Raw genomic sequence first — 19,694 nt, forward strand, 5'->3', positions numbered from 1 at the left:
CTATCAAAAGCAAATACCAGCTCAGTTCTCCCCTGAAATGGGGCCACTAGCTTACTGAAGCCAAACTCCAAACAAAGAATAGATAGACTAGATAGATAGATAGATAGATAGATAGATAGATAGATAGATAGATAGATAGGTAGGTAGATAGATAGATAGATAGATAGATAGATAGATAGATAGATAGATAGATAGATAGATAGATAGATAGAAAGATAGACAGGCAAGCAGACTGATTAATCTATCTGTCTGTCAATCAGTAATTAAAGTGGAAAGCCAAGACTGCAAGTATTTATAGCAAACTGGATAAAATACTAAAAGTTATTGAAAATGCAACAGTAGATGTAATGGTCATTCAGAAGGTGGTGACCATGGTGTGTTCTGAGACAGATAAAATAAAAATGTAGTTTCCATATATGGGGGACTAGTGAAGGTTCTGGAGTGACATGTATGCATACAGTAGTCCAGTACTGTAAAATTAAGAGCAAATATAGACACTCTACTCTCATGAGAAGAAGAACTTGAAAAAATAGTGCACCAGAAATATGTGAGAATAGTGGGGCTAGTGGAAGAGCAGAGGGCCATACCTTGGAAAGATTTATAGACGATTGTCCGGTGACGGTACAAAAGGATATATGCCCAAATATATTGGACAAATAAAAAACATGCATCTAACTGTCAAATTGCACAGCTAATAAATTATGTGTTGGCTAGTCTAGCAGGCTACTTTCCGGAAAGAAATCTGTGAAATATTTCTTTAATATGCTACACCAGCACAGAGTACATAATATGGTACACCAGCACAGAGTTCATAGTATGCTACACCAGCACAGAGCACATAATATGTTACACCAGCACAGAATACATAATATGCTACACCAGCACAGAGTACATAATATGGTACACCAGCACAGAGTACATAATATGGTACACCAGCACAGAGTACATAATATGGTACACCAGCACAGAGTACATAATATGGTACACCAGCACAGAGTACATAATATGGTACACCAGCACAGAATACATAATATGCTACACCAGCACAGAGTACATAATATGGTACACCAGCACAGAATACAGATGCTCTCAGCAATGTGAAAACTATGACAGGAGGGGGCAGTCATGTACCTAACATACCAAGCTACTCTGTGGTTAATGTGCCAAGGAGCCATCTACTGGTAATGAATTATGAAGGAGGCTTTTCACTCTTATACAATAATAGTGAAAGGAAAGGTGACACAGTGGCAACCCCCAGAGCATTTTGACAGTAAAAATGGAGAATTAATATTGAACACTCCAATCCAATGATATTCACAATGATGCTGGTAGAGAAGAAGTATGTATAGGTGTTGAGAAGATGGTGAGGTACAGCCATGAGAAGGGACACTTGCCTCAGATAATAGGCCGCAGAGAAGTACTAAGGACTATATGGAGGTATTCTGAGCTCAGCATAAGGAAGAAGCACAGATGAATTCAGTGAAAGACAGATCTTCTCTAAATCTGGTGGTTCTGGCTGGGAGTGTTGGGTTGTTATACAGCGTGTTGAAGGAGTTGGAGAGAGAAGGTGCTTATAAAAAGGTAGATCACCAACAAGAGACATAATGAAAATGTGCTGGCATGATCAATAGATAGGTTAGAAGAGAGTGATAGTGTGGATAACAGAGAGATAAAGAGAAAGTGAAAGACTGAAGAAAGGGTGGGAGGTGAGGAAGCACCTACTAAGTGGCTGACAAGTAAGAATGAATGGAGCTTAAATAGTGAAGAGTACATTGTTTGTGTTTGGAATTTTTTTTTGAGTTAGACCATTAGGAGGAATGATGAGGTTCTAGCTTTCTGGAGCATCCCAGAAAGACTGAGACAATTGGGGAATATGTTTTATGGGTTAGAGTGGAGGGAAATACTGGTAAACTGAGTGCATGCCATAAAAATGGAAATATTTACCTCTCTGCATTGTGATGCAAATGATACTAACAAGAGAAGGCAAGGCTTTCTAAGACTGTTAACAGAGGCAGTGAAAAGAAAACAGAAAATACCTCAGAGGGATATGTGACATAGGATGGTGAATATATGGAGGAGATATGGGACCAAGGTTTGAGTTTGCGTTTTCAAGAAATGAATGCACACAACCTAGTAGGCTGGATAGGCTGCTATATGGATATAATAACTGCAGAACTAATGGAGGCTGAGTTTGGAGAGGAACTTGTCTGACCGCTCTGTGGCAACCAAGGCATGATAGTTAGAAGAGAAATCCTCAAGATATTGTAGAAGGTGCCCAGGAAGTTCAGACAGGTGGGCAGTGTTCACTGGTTACAGAAAATGGAGAAAGAAATGGTATTATCAAATAACAGAGAGAAGAGCAGCATAGAAATTACAGACATGTCAGTGTTAACAGAGCATGGAGGGAACAGATTATGGGGAAGAGGGATTATGAAAGTCAACAGTGTAAGGATAAGCTCAGAGAAAAAGAAAGGAAACTGAGACAGCTGCACAGTAAAACTGAGATGAAAAAAGAAAAGGCCCGATTACACCAAACTGCCAAATTCAGACAGGGTTAAAAATACTTGATGAGACATAAATGAAGGGGGAGTTAAGGAGAAGAGAGGGGTCAAGAAAGTGGGCAAAAGGGGAAGTGAAAATGAAACTTCTTGTACACAGGAGGGGTATAGTTTTAGGGAATAAGAGAGGAGTCAGTTCAACAAAGAAGTTAGAGACACCTTTAATGAGATCATAAGAGAGCTGACATGATGGACTCAATAAGGCATATTAAAAAGGGAAAGGTATGGGGTCCACATAGATTCCTCAATGAGTTTTATAAGTTAAAGAGAAGAGTTAGAGGGTGTATTTGCTGAGATATCCACTAAAATTTCAGACAGGGGCAATATACCACTTTTAACACAGGAAGCATTCTGTCTGAAGGTCAAGGGGATGATGAAGACCCTTCTTATTAGATAATGCAAATGCAACCATATAAGGATTTTTGTAGCTAGATCAGACCGAATCTTGCTGAAAGTGGGCATCTTTTAGGAGATATTTTCAAGAGACTACAGAAATCTGTTGATACATTTTGTAGAGTAAAGAAAGAACTGTATACAATAAGGGAAGATATATTAATGGATATACAGAATGCATTCAGCACTTTGAGTTAACACTTTTTGTTTGATATGTTAGAACAGATTGTAGGGGATGACAGATTCTTACAGGATCTTTGTACAATCAACCATGGGTGATACTTATGGGAAACTGAGAAGTCTCAACAAAAGGAAATTTAGAATGCAGATCACAAACAAAAATGTCCATTATCCCCTGGGATTTTATTCTGACAGTAGAAGTTTTAGCACAGAGAATACATAAGTATTATTGTGGATGATAGGCGGAAAAGGATGCACATTGTAAATTGATTTGCAGATGAGTGTTCACTATTACTTGAAGAAAAGTAGATGGCTTGTTATCACAAAACTTAGTTGTTAAAAATAACTCTGAGTAAAGTGATGGAAGACACTCTGTTGAGTTAAATAGGTGGAATACATATCTGGGTGTAAGGTTTTATTTGATATTGAAGGATATAATAAACAAGAATTGGCTGGATTTAAAGGAAATAATAGAGAGCTACACAAATGGGTTGGGAAAGTAGGCACACTAAGAAGTAGAACAGATGCTGTGAGGGTGTCCCTAAATGGGGTGTGTTTGTACCTTTATGTATTAACTCTGAAAAATATGTGTGGAAGGGGCTAAGGAGTAAAATTGGAAAAGAAGGACTAAGAATGCCATAAAAATTTGGGTGGGAGATTTCTGAGTTTAAACTATATGCAGCAGCAGCTAACCTCACCAGAGAATGAGAGAAACAGAGGATGAAGGTTTAAGATGGTTTGTGAGGACAAAAAAGAAAAAAAAAGTAAAGAGGGGTGGGTTGATGTGGTTAACAAAGTCCATGGGTAAGATGACCAAAAGGATCCAAGACAAGGGTGAGTCCTTAGCAGGTGGCAAAAAGATAAGGTTGTTAGATGTTGTAAATGGGAGACTTACAAAGTTACAGTAGAAAGTTAAAAAGAGTAGGAGCAGAAATGGATAAGATTAGAAATTATCTGCTGCAGAAGGGGAAAATTGTTAACTTTTCAAGTTTTGACCACATGAGGACAACTGGTTGTTTTTCTGGGTACTGTTGTCCAGGGTAGGCCTCAAATCAAACCTGGGGCCATGTGGAACACATTCAAGGATTTACCACAGTACACAATAGAGATGAGTCAAGGAAGAGTTCACAAATTTCTAGTAAACCTTCATCTCATGATTTATAAGTTATTTTAGGAAGCCCTAAGCAGTAGTTTGTACAATGATAAAACATGTAATTTCATGTATCTCATGCATACTGTCTTCTCGCAATTTCAGTGACCAAAAAGGGATTAGAGTGAATATTTGCCTACCTTTGTGAATAGTTCACACTACTAATATCCTTTATTAGGATGCTTATTAAGAACACCATAGAAACAATGGCAATTTTAAAAATATACATATGAGACTGGATTGTTGCCATGTTTCCTAGATGTTACATCATTTTATGTGTCAGCTGACCATAACATAGGACTGAAAACCTTGGAAGCTACAACCTTATAAAAACCTGCCATTAATAAGTTAAAAGCAGTTAATAGACACTGTGTATTGCACATATGGACTAAAATGTTTTAGTGACATTTCTAATGGGATATGTCACCAGACTAGACCCAGAAATACAGATATATTGGTGGGACCTAGTTTTGGGATGGTGGTAAATTACCTATCTGTGTTAGAAGTATGATCATGATGAGATGGATTTATGTCATTAACTTTTGGTAGTATCAAATGAATCTAAGCTAGGGGGGTAAGTATGAAAAGCTGAATTAATTAACTCTGCATGTGAATGGAACATATACTGGTTTGAAGTTTTAAAGCAAGTCAAACAGTACAGCTGCTAGTTCTGAATATATTGATAACTGAGAGGCAAATTAGCATTGTTCAATATATAATACAGGAAAGTAACTGACAGACACTATAGGAAGAAAAGTTCTCATCGTTCACATGTTGCTAGGAAAACATCAAGTAGCAGATTACAAGGCTTTGCTGTTTGTTCAGGAAAGGCATGAGGCACAAATGCAGATAACAGAGATGCAATACAGATTTGTGGGCAAAGATTATGGTAGGAGATATTCCCCGGGATTCAATAAAATATGCACTAAGTGTATACTATGTGTACACTACGTGTACACCGTTCTGAGTGAAGAGACAACATAGCCATAACTCACACCTTCTTCCTCCTTATTTTAGTTTTCCTACTGATATTCTTGCAGCTTTAAATACTGACAAAGATTAATAAAGGTTACCACAAAGTGTAGACTACATTTACACTTAATGTAAGGTTTCTGAGTGACTAGAAAGAACAAAAAATGTTTGAGTACACTTAGTGTAGGCTTTTTTGAATCTGGCCCATTGTCTTTTTACTTGCCAAATCTCAGCAAAGTGGAGCCAAATGAAATTGTATGTCTTGATAAAATGAAGATTAAATGTTTGCAGGTCTGAGTCTAATGATTCATTAACATATTCAGTCCTTGCATAGAAATGCATAAACACTTACACATTAAAGGAGATGCTGGGACCTAGAGTACACAAATCACACTTATGGACACTGAAATATTTAAGACAGTTGCTGGTACGCTATCATGCTATAGATAACAGTGTAAATAAAATCATCAAATAAGTGTGGGATTTTCACACCTACACATATTATGTAATTTGGAAATTTATTGTGCAAAGAAATGTAAATAAGGTTGAAACTTCAAATAAAATATTCATTTAGATAGTTTATTAACTGCGAAAGTCCATTTGTCATTCATTTTTCACTGTGCATAAGTGGTAATAAGTTAAAAAGAGATAATGACATGCATTGTTCGGTCTGGAAATGACATGTAAAGAAGACAGATGTCCTAATATTTATATCTCTTCTTAAAATAGTAACATAAGTACTCAGCTGAGCAAAGGAAAAGTAGATTTTAAACTCCTGTTTAGTTGTGTAGAATCAGTGAAGGATATTGATTCGGGAAAAACTTTGAGTAATTTGGAGATTTTTCTTTTAATTTTAAACTGAAATGTTTAATCAAACCTAAGTTGAATGATATTTGAGCAATTTATTTTTTAAATGCACACAGTAATATCTATTATAGTATTATACAAATTATGTCTATGTAAGATATATATGGACATAGATATAGATATATCTATCTATATCTATCTATCTATCTATATATATATATATATATATATATATATATATATATATATATATACATATAAGGATATAGATACAGATATATATTTTTACTGTTTGATACAATTCTGGATTGAAGCAGGAGCTGCACTGCAAGTAGCCTCCTGTTACACAGTATAGTATAATACAATGCATTCATTGTACTTTAGAGTAATATTTGCTTTGATGCCAGTTAATGGAATTATGCAGCTACTGACTGCCCAGAGCTGTCTCACATTCCATAGTTCTTTAACTTTTATTGTATTTTTTCAACATGCTGAGTTGAAATAAGCTTTTTTTTTTACCTCAGTTTGGATATTAATGAGCAAAGGAACCATACCTGAATGGACTTTAGTACACACCCATGATAGTACTGTAGTGAAATGTAAATGTATTAAAATGCATTGAACTGATCCATTTATAAAAAACAGTTGCACAGTTGCAATGCCATCTTTGAATATGTTTATAAAGTCTATGAACTGTAGCTGTTCAAATCTTTTGTGTGCGCTAGGATAGTGCCCAAGAACAGGATGTTGAGCACCATTGTCAGGTTACTATCATCCCATTCAACATGGGATGTCATAAATTATTCAATGACAGCTCATTTGTATTCAACAATGAGTATATACCAATAGAATAAATGAAGTACCGCTAAGCAGCTGGGCTTTCTGTTGAAATATGCTGAGGGACAGGGCAAAACAGATGGAAAAACAGATGCATTCTCAAAAATTAAGAAACAGAAACATATCTGATTTTTCTTCTGTTTCTACACTGTCCCTCATAAAATCTCAAAAAAAGAACAGCAATGGAGTTTCTCTTTTCTCCACTGCTTCTCCTGTACTGAAATGATGTACTGTGCAAATGCAGGTATGTAAGTCCCATATGCATGCACAATACATCAGTAAACAACGAAGAAGGGAGAGGAAACTACAACAAAATTATACAAAGATATTATTCTCGAAAGGTAAGCAATTTCTTTCTTAAATAAAGCCATTGTATAATAGCAATGACCCATTGCATGTGTGTCTATATATATATATATATATATATATATATATATATATATATGGTTCCCATTCAGAAGCCTGAAACATCATAAGCCTGAAAATCAAAATCCTGAAACCAAAAGCCTGAAAATTCAGAATCCTGAAAACTCAAAATCCTGAAAGCCCAAAATCCTGAAAGACCAAAATCCTGAAACTCAAAATCCTGAAAACACAAATAATGCTAATATGTCACTATAAAGACACTAATATCTACCAACTGACCCTGACCCTAACCCTAACCCTAAGGTCCGTCACTATCGCACACTCATCTGACCCGCACCCTAAACCTAACTCACTTAAACCGCCCCTAACCCCAATATTTGTCACTATTGCATACATGCCTAACCTGCGCCCTAACCCTAACTCACTTAAACCGCCCCTAACCCTAAAATAAAACCAACCGCACACTTACCTGACCCCAACGCATGACCTAACACCACAGGGCTAACAATAGCAAAGCCACAATGACATCAGTATGTCTATTTTGTGTTTTCAGGATTTTGAGTTTCAGGATTTTGGTCTTTCAGGATTTTGGGCTTTCAGGATTTTGAGTTTTCAGGATTCTGAATTTTCAGGCTTTTGGTTTCAGGATTTTGATTTTCAGGCTTATGATGTTTCAGGCTTCTGAATGGGAACCATATATATATATATATATATATATATATATATATATATATATATATATTTATTTATATATATATATATATATAGCTCCAGACTGATTGTTGAAAGATTACAGTCCAAAATGGCATGAGATTATTTAAGCAATAACTTATGAGTGGGTATGCATATATCAGGATTTACCCACAGCTGGTTTTGTTTAATCACTTTGGCTTCACTGCCATGATCAAACCACAAAAACTGTTAGTAAATCCTGATAAATCCACACCCACTCATGCGTTATTGCTTAAATATCATCATGCCATTTTGGTCCATAATCTTTCGACAATCAGTCTGGCTATATAAACTCACATGCATACACATCTATCTATCAATTTATAAATTTATATCATTGCTTGTCTTTCCTGCTTTAATAAGGTATTATGACACTGGCCCTACTATTTGTATGTTTTTCCATGAAACAAAATGTGTCTTATTAACTCAGTAGGTCTACTATGCTATTAAATAATTTAAAGGATAAGCACGATGTTAAAAATTGTGCACAATTGTGTATGAGCATTCTGTATACAGTGTTTAGTACAACAGCTTTATGTATCTTAATTCAAAATTATAACCATGGTACTGAATGCCATTGTTCTTGGAAAACTTTTAGCAGTAATTTGTGTTTGTGAACAGCACACAACAGCATATAGGCACTATGTGTACTAAATATGCTGATATCACTGACATTTTGATTGCTGTGCAACACTTCAGGCATTAAAGAGCAACACATTGCAGATGAGAGCACATTTTAGTAAGGTATGCCTCAAACACATACCTTACTAATTATCATTCCATGAAGTGCTGTGCTCTTCTGTCATGCCTAACTATAATATAATTCATAAAAAATGTCCATTCATTAGGCATAACAGCAGAAAAACAGTTTTTAAAATAGTATAGATATAAGGCCACGGTGGTGCAGTGGTTAGCATTGCCGCCTCACAGCAAGAGGTTCTCCAGTTCGATCCTTGGCTGGGGTGCCTTCTGTGTGGAGTCTGCATGTCCTCCCTGTGGTTGCATGGGTTTCCACCAGGTGCTCTGGTTTCCTCTCATATCCCAAAGACATGCTGTAGATGGATTGGGCACTCTAAATTGGCCCTAGGCATGAGTGCGTGCATGTGTGTGCCTTCTGTGGAAGGTTGGGCACCGGGCTAGCAACTAGACACCGTAAAACTCCACTTCCAGTCATGAGTGGACATGTGATCCACTGTGGTGACCCCTAACCAGGAAAAGCAAAAAGAAGGAGAAGATAGTTATAAGGGGATCTGGAGCTGTCAGAGCTGCCATTCATAGGAACTTAGCAGCATTACTCTGGAGGGACATAGAATGATGTTGTCATGGTAGAAATGTTGTCTGCCCCATGGGGAACTCATTTGCTGGTAGGATTTTTCCTACTGTGCAAAGTATATTTTACTGTAATACTGATATGCAGCTCAGCTGTGTGTGCTGGGCAAAATGTCAGCAGTGCAGGAAGGCCACTGTAATGACATGCTCAACTTAGTCTGATTGCACCTGTGTGGAGAACACTAAGTTATCCCACTGGAACCTGTCAGTACCTATACTATGTGTTTCTGAATTGCATACAATTTGCTGCAGGTCATTTGCATGTGTGTACTGTTCAAGGAATACTATGGCTACACAATGGAGAAATAGTTAATATATAATGCCTTATCCTAGTGTGTGCTTCCACTTATGAGTATTACAGTTCTATCTCTCCATCATGATGCACAATGTGTATGAATAACACCCTAAATTCACTAGCATGTATTTATGCATATTAGTCTACTTGTGAAGATCTACAAATTTTAGCAACTGTCAGCAACTTCATTTACCCTTTTGCAGTTGTAATATGTAATACACATAAAGTTATTGCAGTACATGGAGTACACTGATTATGCTCTGAAAATGGCAAAGAGATAATCAGAAAGATGCATAACACATTTTGGTATTATTCTTTGAATTTGAAAGCTGTTATGAATGGGCATTGCACTGTAGCACATACTGCACCTACAACACAACAACACTGGAAGCATTTAGATAGCTTTGAGAGCTATGATACTGTTGGAGCTACCACAAACGCATGCAGCACAGTGAAGTATTAACAGCTTTTAAAGCTATTGGTTAATTAGAGGTACACTCATTGTTGTCTGTATATTAGAGCCTTCAGAGGTGTAAAACACGTTGGGATCATGCACTTATTTTTCTCTCTCTGTATCTACTTGCATATGAGAGCAGCTAAAGCTGTATGTACTATAAAAAAAATTATGACTCGGTTTCTGCAGTCATGACTAACTTATGTGTTCTCAAAAGGGGTGCCAAGACTGACCTCTTTTGCTTCTTTATTGAGGTGAATTTCTTGACATCCATATCTCAAATGCATAAAAAGTTGGTTATGATAAGATTCATTCTGCCTTTCTTCCTTTAAGATGGAGATATACAAGCATGTATGCATGAGAGAATTGTAAAATAATGGTGTTAAGAACAGGGACCATTTTGCTTATGTTGTATGGAGTATAACAATATTTATTTCTACCCAAAACATATTTTAATTTGCAAAACAATTGCCAAAAATGCTTGTGTAGATATTTTATAATATATTCAGTCATACAAAGTGTGCTGTATTATAAGTCTAAACAGCATTTCATGCTTATCTCTTTCTTTTCATATAGGTACTCCCTGGGTGAGAATTCATCATGACGCTCAGAAATTAACAGAAGCACAAAAGTCACTTCTGCAGACAGCTCTAAGTATAGGAGACAGGCCAGTGTCAGCAGATAATAGAATAAGTGAAATCATGATCCCTGATTCCATCAGCTGGAGTGAACTAAATGGAGACTTGGATAGTAACAGAAACTATATCAAACAGAACAACCTTGTCTAGTACAAAGTTCCCAACAGTGTATCAGAAGTCATGGTTCCTCTGCTGCATCCAAACAGACAGACAAGCACAACCTTGTGATCATGATATTGAAGAGTTTGAAGCACTTTTACACACCTCTTACTGCTGGGGAACTGAATTTGTGCCTACAGTAAAAGGTTAATCATGTATTGGCTTATAATATTTTACAGACGTAAAACCTTTCAAGTCTAAACTTAGCTATTACATTCTTTTTTTTCAATAATAATGTTTATTTCTTTTCTTTCAAAAATAAAACAAAATTGAAGAGAAAGAGAAAATGTAGGTTATTGTACACAAACCTGTAAAAAATAAAACTGTAAGGGATCAGTTAACAACTACTTACATCTATTTATAATAGAATAGTGTCACCATTCATTTAGAAAGTTTATTGTAATATACTTAATACGAGGGTTGGGGAGAAGAAAACAAACAGTTTAAATAATTTAGATTACATTTCTATTTAGTTAATATTTAATTTTACACTTAAGTATTTGTTGATTAGGTACAAATATATGTATATGAGTAGTGAATCCTGACTTGTAAAGCTTAATAATTTAGTATAGTATTAATAAGAAGGTTCCAGTACTTTTGGATATATGGGAGATTATTGTTATCTTTAAAAATTAGTTTATGTGAGGACAGGTACTTTAGAGTCATATTTTTGTATCCATTCCAAGTTAATTTGATGTGATCAGTCCAATTTTGAGATATAACTTGAGTAAAGAAAAAGAGGTAATCATTACATGTTTAATCAATTTGGAAATGTTGTGTGGTGCCAAGTGGAGGATAGCAAAATCTCATGAAAGTGTTGATTTTTCATATCCCATTTTTCTAGTTTCACTTATAGTGAGCACTATAGTTTATGAATATGTTTACAGCTCCTAAACATATGTAGCACATCTGTAATTTTTGAGGACCAATATGGACAATATGGTGATGATCTTGGATTATATTTGTTTAGTTTCTGAGGCATAACATACACATTATTATTTATCATGAGTTGAGTGTAAATTGATTTTTAAAGGGTGTTAGTTTTATTGTATTGTCAATTGCTAGCAATTTCTGTTCTACTGTAATGTTTTTGTTTATTTTGTCCCAATAATTTGAGAATAGTATAGATGATTAATGCTTAATTGAAGATATTAGTTTATAAGCATTTGATAGCATTTTAGTTTTGAACAACAAGCACTTCAAGATTAACTCAGTTAGGGGTATGTTCACATCATGTTTGTTTAGGTTTTGTATTATTGGGTGAATTACATCATTAAGCTGTCTTAGTATGATAGTATGTGTTTTCGGTAGTGTCATTGTTATCACAGTATTCTCTATAGAAAGGTCTCTTAGCATGTATAGGTCCCAGACTGTACAATTTTTAATTAAGGGAAAGGAATCTAGGTAAATCATATTGTTATTAATCTTGAGATTTGGGTTGAGGTGTAGCAGTTGAAGTAATATATAGGAATGCTCCAAATGTAATCATTTTAACATTTTTTGCAATATAATGACTTTATCTTTAATTAGTTTGTGAATTTTGACCCTTTTAAAGTTTTCTTGACTAATAAAAGGGAGTGACTTTGGATTAATATTTTGAGATTTAATATGATTACACCACAGTTTCATCCATAATGGAGACCATTCGCTTTCATCAAAGAATGCTGTCTTGATAACTTTACTTACACAACAAATTTCATAATAGAATTTAAGATCTGGTAGGCTGACTCCCCTTTTATCTTTAGATAATGTTAATGTGTTGTAACTAATCCTAACTGACTTAGGGGACCAAATAAATTTTGATAATACAGCGTGTACTTTGTGAAAGAATTTGTTTGGAATAGTTAGAGTAGCTGTAATAAAATAGTATAATAATCTTGGAAGAACATTCATTCTGATAATAGCAGATTTAGATATCAAGGGAAGATTGACTGTTTCATCTTGTGATGTCATTAGTAATGTTGGTCCAGGTTTTATATAGATTTTCCTTCATTAACGGTTTATGAGAGTGCTCATAGTTTATTCCTAAATATTTAAGCAAATATTTTAATTTGACTTCCGTTATAGGAAAGTAGTATTCTTTATGCCCAATAGGGTTTATTGGAAAAATATAAGATTTAGATTATTTATTTCATAATTTGTTGAATTTGCAATGTCATTTATGGATTGTCTATTTGTGGAAGTAAGTATTGGGACACTGGAAGTAAATATTTAAGTCATCTGCAAAAACAGTACATTGTAATTTAGTATTTCGAATTATTGGGATATGGTGATAAGTTCTTTGTTCTATGTTCAGCATCAGAAGTTCTAAGTAAAGGTTAAAAAGGTATGGGGAGAAGGGGCATCCTTGTCTGGTACCATTTATAATTTTTACAGGATTCGTGTTTACTTTATTAACTGAGAGAGTTGTGCATGAGCTACGGTAAAGCATTTTGATAATGTCAATTAATTCTTGCAGTATATTAAAATATTCCATGGTTTTAAATAGGAATTCCAGGTTCACCCTATCAAATGCTTTGGATGCATCTAATGATAAGGCATAACATGGATTTCTTTCCTTTTCTAAGATTGAGATAGCCACATCTAATGTAAGTGTATTATCAGAGACTTGTCTTTTATTAATAAACCTAGATTGTTCATGAGAGATAATAGATGGTAGAACCTCTTTCAGTCTGTTCGCTAGAATAGACATCAATATTTTAATGTTGATATTGATTAAAGCAATGGGTCTGTAATTGTATGGGTTAGTCTCATCAGAATTGGGATTATGAATAAGAATAGGTTAAAATTATTTATATGTAAATCTGTGATGCCATTTTCTCTGATATAGTTATATATCTGTAATAGGATCTTAAACAATTGCATTTTGAAAGTTTTGTAAAATTCCAGTGTAAAGCCATCAGGGCCAGGAGCTTTGCTTGTTTTCAGTTTATTTATTGCGACTTTAATTTCTTGCTTAAGAGTGACAAGTAGGTCATTTTGTATGCTGTTAATTTTAGGGTATTTGATGTTGTCCAAGTATTGTGTATATTCCTCAATGGGGAGCTGGTTTTGTGGACCACATACATTTTTATAAATTTCTTCAAAAGATTTAGTGATTTCTGAGGTTGTATAAACAGTTTTGGCCTTATAATTTATTTCAGTTATTCTAGGAGGGGACTTTGCCCCATTCAGCATATTTCAAAAGTAGTTTCATTTCAACTATTGAATATTCTTGCATTAATAGTGCGCATAGTACTTTCTACAAGTTTGATATGATGGTTTCAAGTTCTGCACTGTTTATTTTGAAGTTTCTTTTCAGCTTCTTTTAATTCATATTCCAATTTAATTTTCTTTTCCTTATTTTGCTTTTTGTAAATTGTAGCCTTTTGTATTAGTATGCCTCTTATTGTGTTTTTTGTAGTGGCTCATTGAATATCATGGGGGATTTCAGTGTTAACAATGGTCTTTTCTAACTGATTAAGAATATCAGTTATCTTTTGTATTACTTTGTTTTTTAAAATAGATTTACATTTAGTGACCAGTTGAGATTTTTCCTATGAGTGGGGGGAATATTGCATTCTTCTAGGATCTGACAAATATGACAGATGTGTTACAAAAGATTTTTGATCCCACATGAAACTTACTTGTTCCAAGACATTTCCATATAACTTACAGAATCATCTGATTAAACAAGTATCTTCTTACCAACATTAATTGACCCTTCCTTCCTTCTAATAAAGTGTAGCTAATAGCAGTTGGTAAGATAATTGTTAAAATACTATGAAGCAGACATTCATTCTTTCAGTAAAAGGAAACATATGCAGTATTTTGTAGATGTTTGTTTATGTTTAGATTGGTGCAGGCTGTGGAGGTATGAGAAAGAGTTTGCTACTTAATGACATGGGTTCAGAACAACAAGAATGTTATTTCAGGGCATGGAAGTGAATAGACAAGGGAAGCAAAAGAAGAATATATGCACATTTTGCAGATGGCTTTACTAAATATTATTACTGTAGCTGAAGAAGTATATATTAGAGAGAGAGAGAATGAGAAACATTATACTTCTAGAGATGTAATTATAAATATTTACAACAGGTACTAAGAAGACATGAGGTACAGAGGTGATTATACCAGCATATGTGGTTTTGTTAGTATTATAACTATTGTCTGGGGAATTAAGTGTTTCTTTACTATTGTGATTGCTGTTGTTTGTTTTAAGATTATAAGGTTTAGACACAACTGTGACAGATAAATGCAATCTTACAATCCTGTTGTTAGAATCTGAACCTGACAAGTGGTTGTTTATAAGACCTGCTCCTTTAAGGCCTGTTCATAAATTCTTTATCACCAAAGTGAAAATCCTTTGACCTTTTAAGCTATATCAGGCTTCTATATCTGATAACCATTGGCAAATAATTCCATAATCTAGCTACACTAGTCATAAAGAAATGTATTTGCATAATGACACTGTATTTCCAAATGCAAGCTATGTTTTCTTGCACATATTGCAAGTATGACAGGGCAAGCTGACACCTGTTTTTGCAGTGTGTATACTGTGGTATACAGGAACTATGGCTATAGTTACTTGCTGTGCTTGTGTTACTCATATTTGAGGACCTGTCTTCCTCTGCTTGCTTTGATGGACTGCAGTGTAAATGTGTGTTCTAGTGAGCTATGCATATATGGAGATACATCTAAATTTAGCATGCCTTCATGCCTCAAGACATTTATCTGTCACTGGGATTTCACCAAATATCAAAATCTTCACATCTTTTTTTTCCCAAAGATTTCACATTACCTATTCTTAAATAATATTAAAATGCATATAAAACATAAACAGAGAGAAAAAAATCCCAGAATAACAAAATAGTTGTGGTCACTGGCCTGAGAAAAAGATTATACAACTAATCAAGAAATATTGGAGATCCTTACATCTGTAAAACATCTGTGAAAATTAACTAATTTTTTTTAATGAGCAAGTAATTTATGCATCTTAAAACTGAAGCTCATACAAGTCTCTCAGTATTTCATGAATTTTTGAAGGCAATCAAATAAATGCAAAATTAAAGTGTAACAGATTAGCTTCAGTTCAAGTACTTTTGAACATATTTAAGACTGCTGTTGATATGCTTTTTTCACACTATTCCTGAAGCTGATCTAAAAAGTTTATATTCCAGAATACAGGGAACAGAAAATAAGAATGTGTTTAAAGCAGAATGATAGCTTATTTTTTTCTGTTAAATGATGTTAAAATCAAGATGGCATTTAAATATTTTGTCTCTAATGCAGTCTACTTATAGTGCTATAAATGTGCAAAATGACACTTAAATTTTAGCCTTACCCATCAAACGGAAAAATATGCACATGAAGCAAAATCCAAACATTAATTTTATCACTTTTCACTGTACCGTGTAATCCTAGATTGCTAAGAGCCATGACAGAAGTCACAAGACTTAATCACTCCATCTGCTAGTCTATTTTTGTAGTTCTTTCATCAAATTTGGTTGCATCAGATATGTTTTTTTTTAATTATGGGTATCTGTTTTATTTTTATTTTATTTTACAGTAATGTAGCAAAAAGTTAAGCTTGTTACACCACATAACTTTGACAGGTATTATGACTGGGTTTCCCTCTGTCGTCTCTATCGCTTCCCCTGTAGCACACAGAGCAGACACCACAGATCATCTTTTGAACCATTTTGGCAGTGTGAAAAGCTATAAGACAATTCTGATTTCTAAACACACACACACACACACACACACACACACACACACACACACACACACACACACACACACACACACACACACACACACACACACACACACTGTGGTAGAATGAAGGACCTAACAGGTTTTAAACCTGTTCTGTGATCAGAGGGAGACTGTCTGTGTGGTAGCACTCGTTCAAATGTATCTCATTGACTTTATACTTTGCAGGTAGTAAGGAAGCCTGCTGAGTAGCACTTCTCATCTGAGATCATTAACACTTTTTTGTTGCAAAGAATGTTGATAGAGTTTTTAAATGGGAAATTCTAATAAAATGAGGTTCATTAACAGGCCTCTGGTCACTGAGATCAGCATTACCATTTTTGTTTTGTTTTGATGTTTTTCTTCTCTTTTGACATCCTCCTGAGAACAGTAGTGAGCATTGAAAGTAGTGCTGTTATGCAGTACCAGAAGTTCCTTGACTGTAAACGTGCATATAAAACACAAGTGTCTACTGAAATTAGCATTACTTTGTATTTAGTAACAACAAAAAATGTAACGAAATGTATAAGAAGATATAACAGTAACATTACTGCAGTAATGATGAGTAAAAAATGTAAAGCTTGTTTTAAGGGAATCTTGAATCTTTGTATACCAGATTGATTCCTGTCTTCAATAGGGTCTTAAGCAGCATTCCAGCATTTTAAATTATTACTTAGGTGTTTGCATTATTAACTTATTTGTAATAGTATTTGCATTTATAATTACTTTGGATGATGAAATAAACATATTTTACATTTGCGTTGACATTTGAGCATCATTGCTCCATGAGAACCTTATTTGTTTTACTAGCATTTATTACGGAGCACAACAGAAAGCCAGTAGCATTCTCATTGTTGGCTTCTGTTTGGGCAGCGTATGAGAACTGGCAGGTAATAGGAACTAACATGCAACCATTAACAGTTAATACAAGCAATATCTAACATCTTTAGAATGTCTTTGAGAATGGTGATAGCAAAATAATTAATGGTAGACAAATTCCCAAAAGAGTTTTATAAGATATTGAAAACAGTAACAGCTGTTACTCTAGGGACCTCAGCTAAGTAGCAAACCCAAAGTAACATGTCAATATGGCAGACGTGCGTGTCCTGCTATGTAACTGTATGTGGAAGCCTAACCATTTGTAAGACCATTGTAGCAATGATGTCTTTCATTCTGTAGTTCTTTGAAATCACTGGTTTGCTGTACAAAACTTGGTTTAGTTTTTTTATACTCTTTTATGCATTCATAAAGCAGTGTAACCACTTTAATTATTTATATATATATATATATATATATATATATATATATATATATATATATATTAAAGTTACAAGTTTTGGCTCCTGTGGTACAGCGTTTTACTCCCTTAGCCCTCATTTGTCTGTTGTGTGACCTTGAGCAAGTCACTTAACCAGACATTGCTCCCAGGTAGCCCCTGAAAAAGGACTATTTGCTCAGTGGGCCTACCTGCTTAACAAGTAAGTATTATTATAGGAATGTATATTCACATTTATTAAAGTGGCCATATTCCATACATATTACAGCTACTCCACAGAAAATAACTGGATTGCTATGCATGCATGCTACAAGATAGTATCTAGAAAAAATAGAAATGCATCTCATCAACAGGGAAGCACATCAGATAGTCGACGTTACGTTGCCTTGTAAATCCACAATATGTAAATGAAACAGAAGTCATATAGTAGATAGCTTGTGGTCAAAGTGGAAGGCCTTCATAAGTATAGCAACTGTTTTATTACAGGTTAACAAGAGTATAATGATATATGTATGGCACAATAAGAATCACTAAGGGGGGAATTCAGTAAAGCCTACATGAAGTGATTTTCCTTATAGGTATAGTGGCACAGAGCTTACATAGAAGTAAGCAGCTGTGCGATCCAGTAAACAGAGCAGATGGACGTGCACAAGCGTGCAGACATGGAAGTGTCCATGGCATGCAAATCATCTCATAAGCAGGTGAACTGCATGCAAATGAGAGTGCTGGAGTGATCCAGAAAGCAAATAGGCAGGCCTGCAGACCCCGTGTTGACATCCGAAGTTTACACGGAAAATTTCCATGTACAAAAAAGTAAAATTTGGACAGCAGCTGTAAAAGCTGATTTAGAAGGTCAGAAATTGCATAGTAGGCACAGATATGTGCAAAACTATGCCCTGTGTGTCCAAAAACGAATTCAAAATAATGTAATATATTTTTTAACATCATACTACATCTGAGTTGTGCACAACAGCTTACAAATGTGCTGTTATGCAAAAAAAAAAATTAAAATGTTTAAAAACTAAAATTAGGAAATATGTGAGAATAATGCATTATAGGGCCCTGCATCAAGTATGTACAATGGTAGATTTCAGTGGTTGCTAAGGAGGCAGGTCCTGGAATAGTGTAGTATACAGATTGTGTGCACTGATCTGTATGCAAATGAGCTGAGGTTACCGAATAGCAAAAATGGGTTACTGTGTCTGCAGATAAAATCCGCGTATACCCAGAACTATATTGTTGTCCACAGAAGAGTTAGCTGACATCAAAAGGGGGTGTGTCACTATATGTTTAAGTGGATTGGAGCTCAGCAGTGCCAGTTTGCGTGGTGCACCTCTCAGCTAAGCAGGTTGGTGCGCCCAGTGCTGCTAAGCTTTGTTTAGCTGTGGGGCACATGTTTTAGCTGGCTTGAGCTGTGCTGAGTGTGCCTGTCCACAGGGGTGTGTCTGCTGACAGCTAAGCATTGCTTATACGAGCAGCATGGGTTTGCATGTCATGCTGTGCTGCAGTGCTTAGCAAGGAAGGCAGTTAAAATAAATGAAACTGTATGTGAAAGCCAAGCATGTATAAATTGCTGATAACCCTTGTCCCACTTACACTGGGCCATTCAAACCCCTCAATGATTTACCTAGCAGGTGGAATGCATCATAGTTAGCCAATCACACAGGCTGCATCTGCAGCATACCTCTATAAATTATGCATATACCCTACAGTCTGATTTTTCCCCCATACTCTGCACCACTGGAGTACAGATTCGGGAATTTTAACTGACAGAATTCTAGGGGCTGCTGCTGCTCTGCTACACCTGTATGTGCT

At 35.2% G+C, this 19,694-nt stretch overlaps 1 protein-coding gene across 1 annotated transcript in view; it reads left to right on the forward strand.

The window, feature by feature from the left end:
• Positions 1–17,368, forward strand: part of LOC122815403 (thymidine phosphorylase) — a 381,517-nt gene extending 364,149 nt beyond the window's left edge. The window contains exon 10 of the mRNA XM_044087870.1: positions 10,650–17,368. Coding sequence (XP_043943805.1) covers positions 10,650–10,861 — 212 coding nt within the window. The 3' untranslated portion in view covers positions 10,862–17,368. The remainder of the gene's footprint in view (positions 1–10,649) is intronic.
• Positions 17,369–19,694: the final 2,326 nt, after the last annotated feature.

The sequence above is a fragment of the Protopterus annectens genome, chromosome 11.part0 (assembly GCF_019279795.1).
Source record: "Protopterus annectens isolate FY-2018-M chromosome 11.part0, PAN1.0, whole genome shotgun sequence".
Classification (NCBI taxonomy): Eukaryota; Metazoa; Chordata; order Ceratodontiformes; family Protopteridae; genus Protopterus; species Protopterus annectens.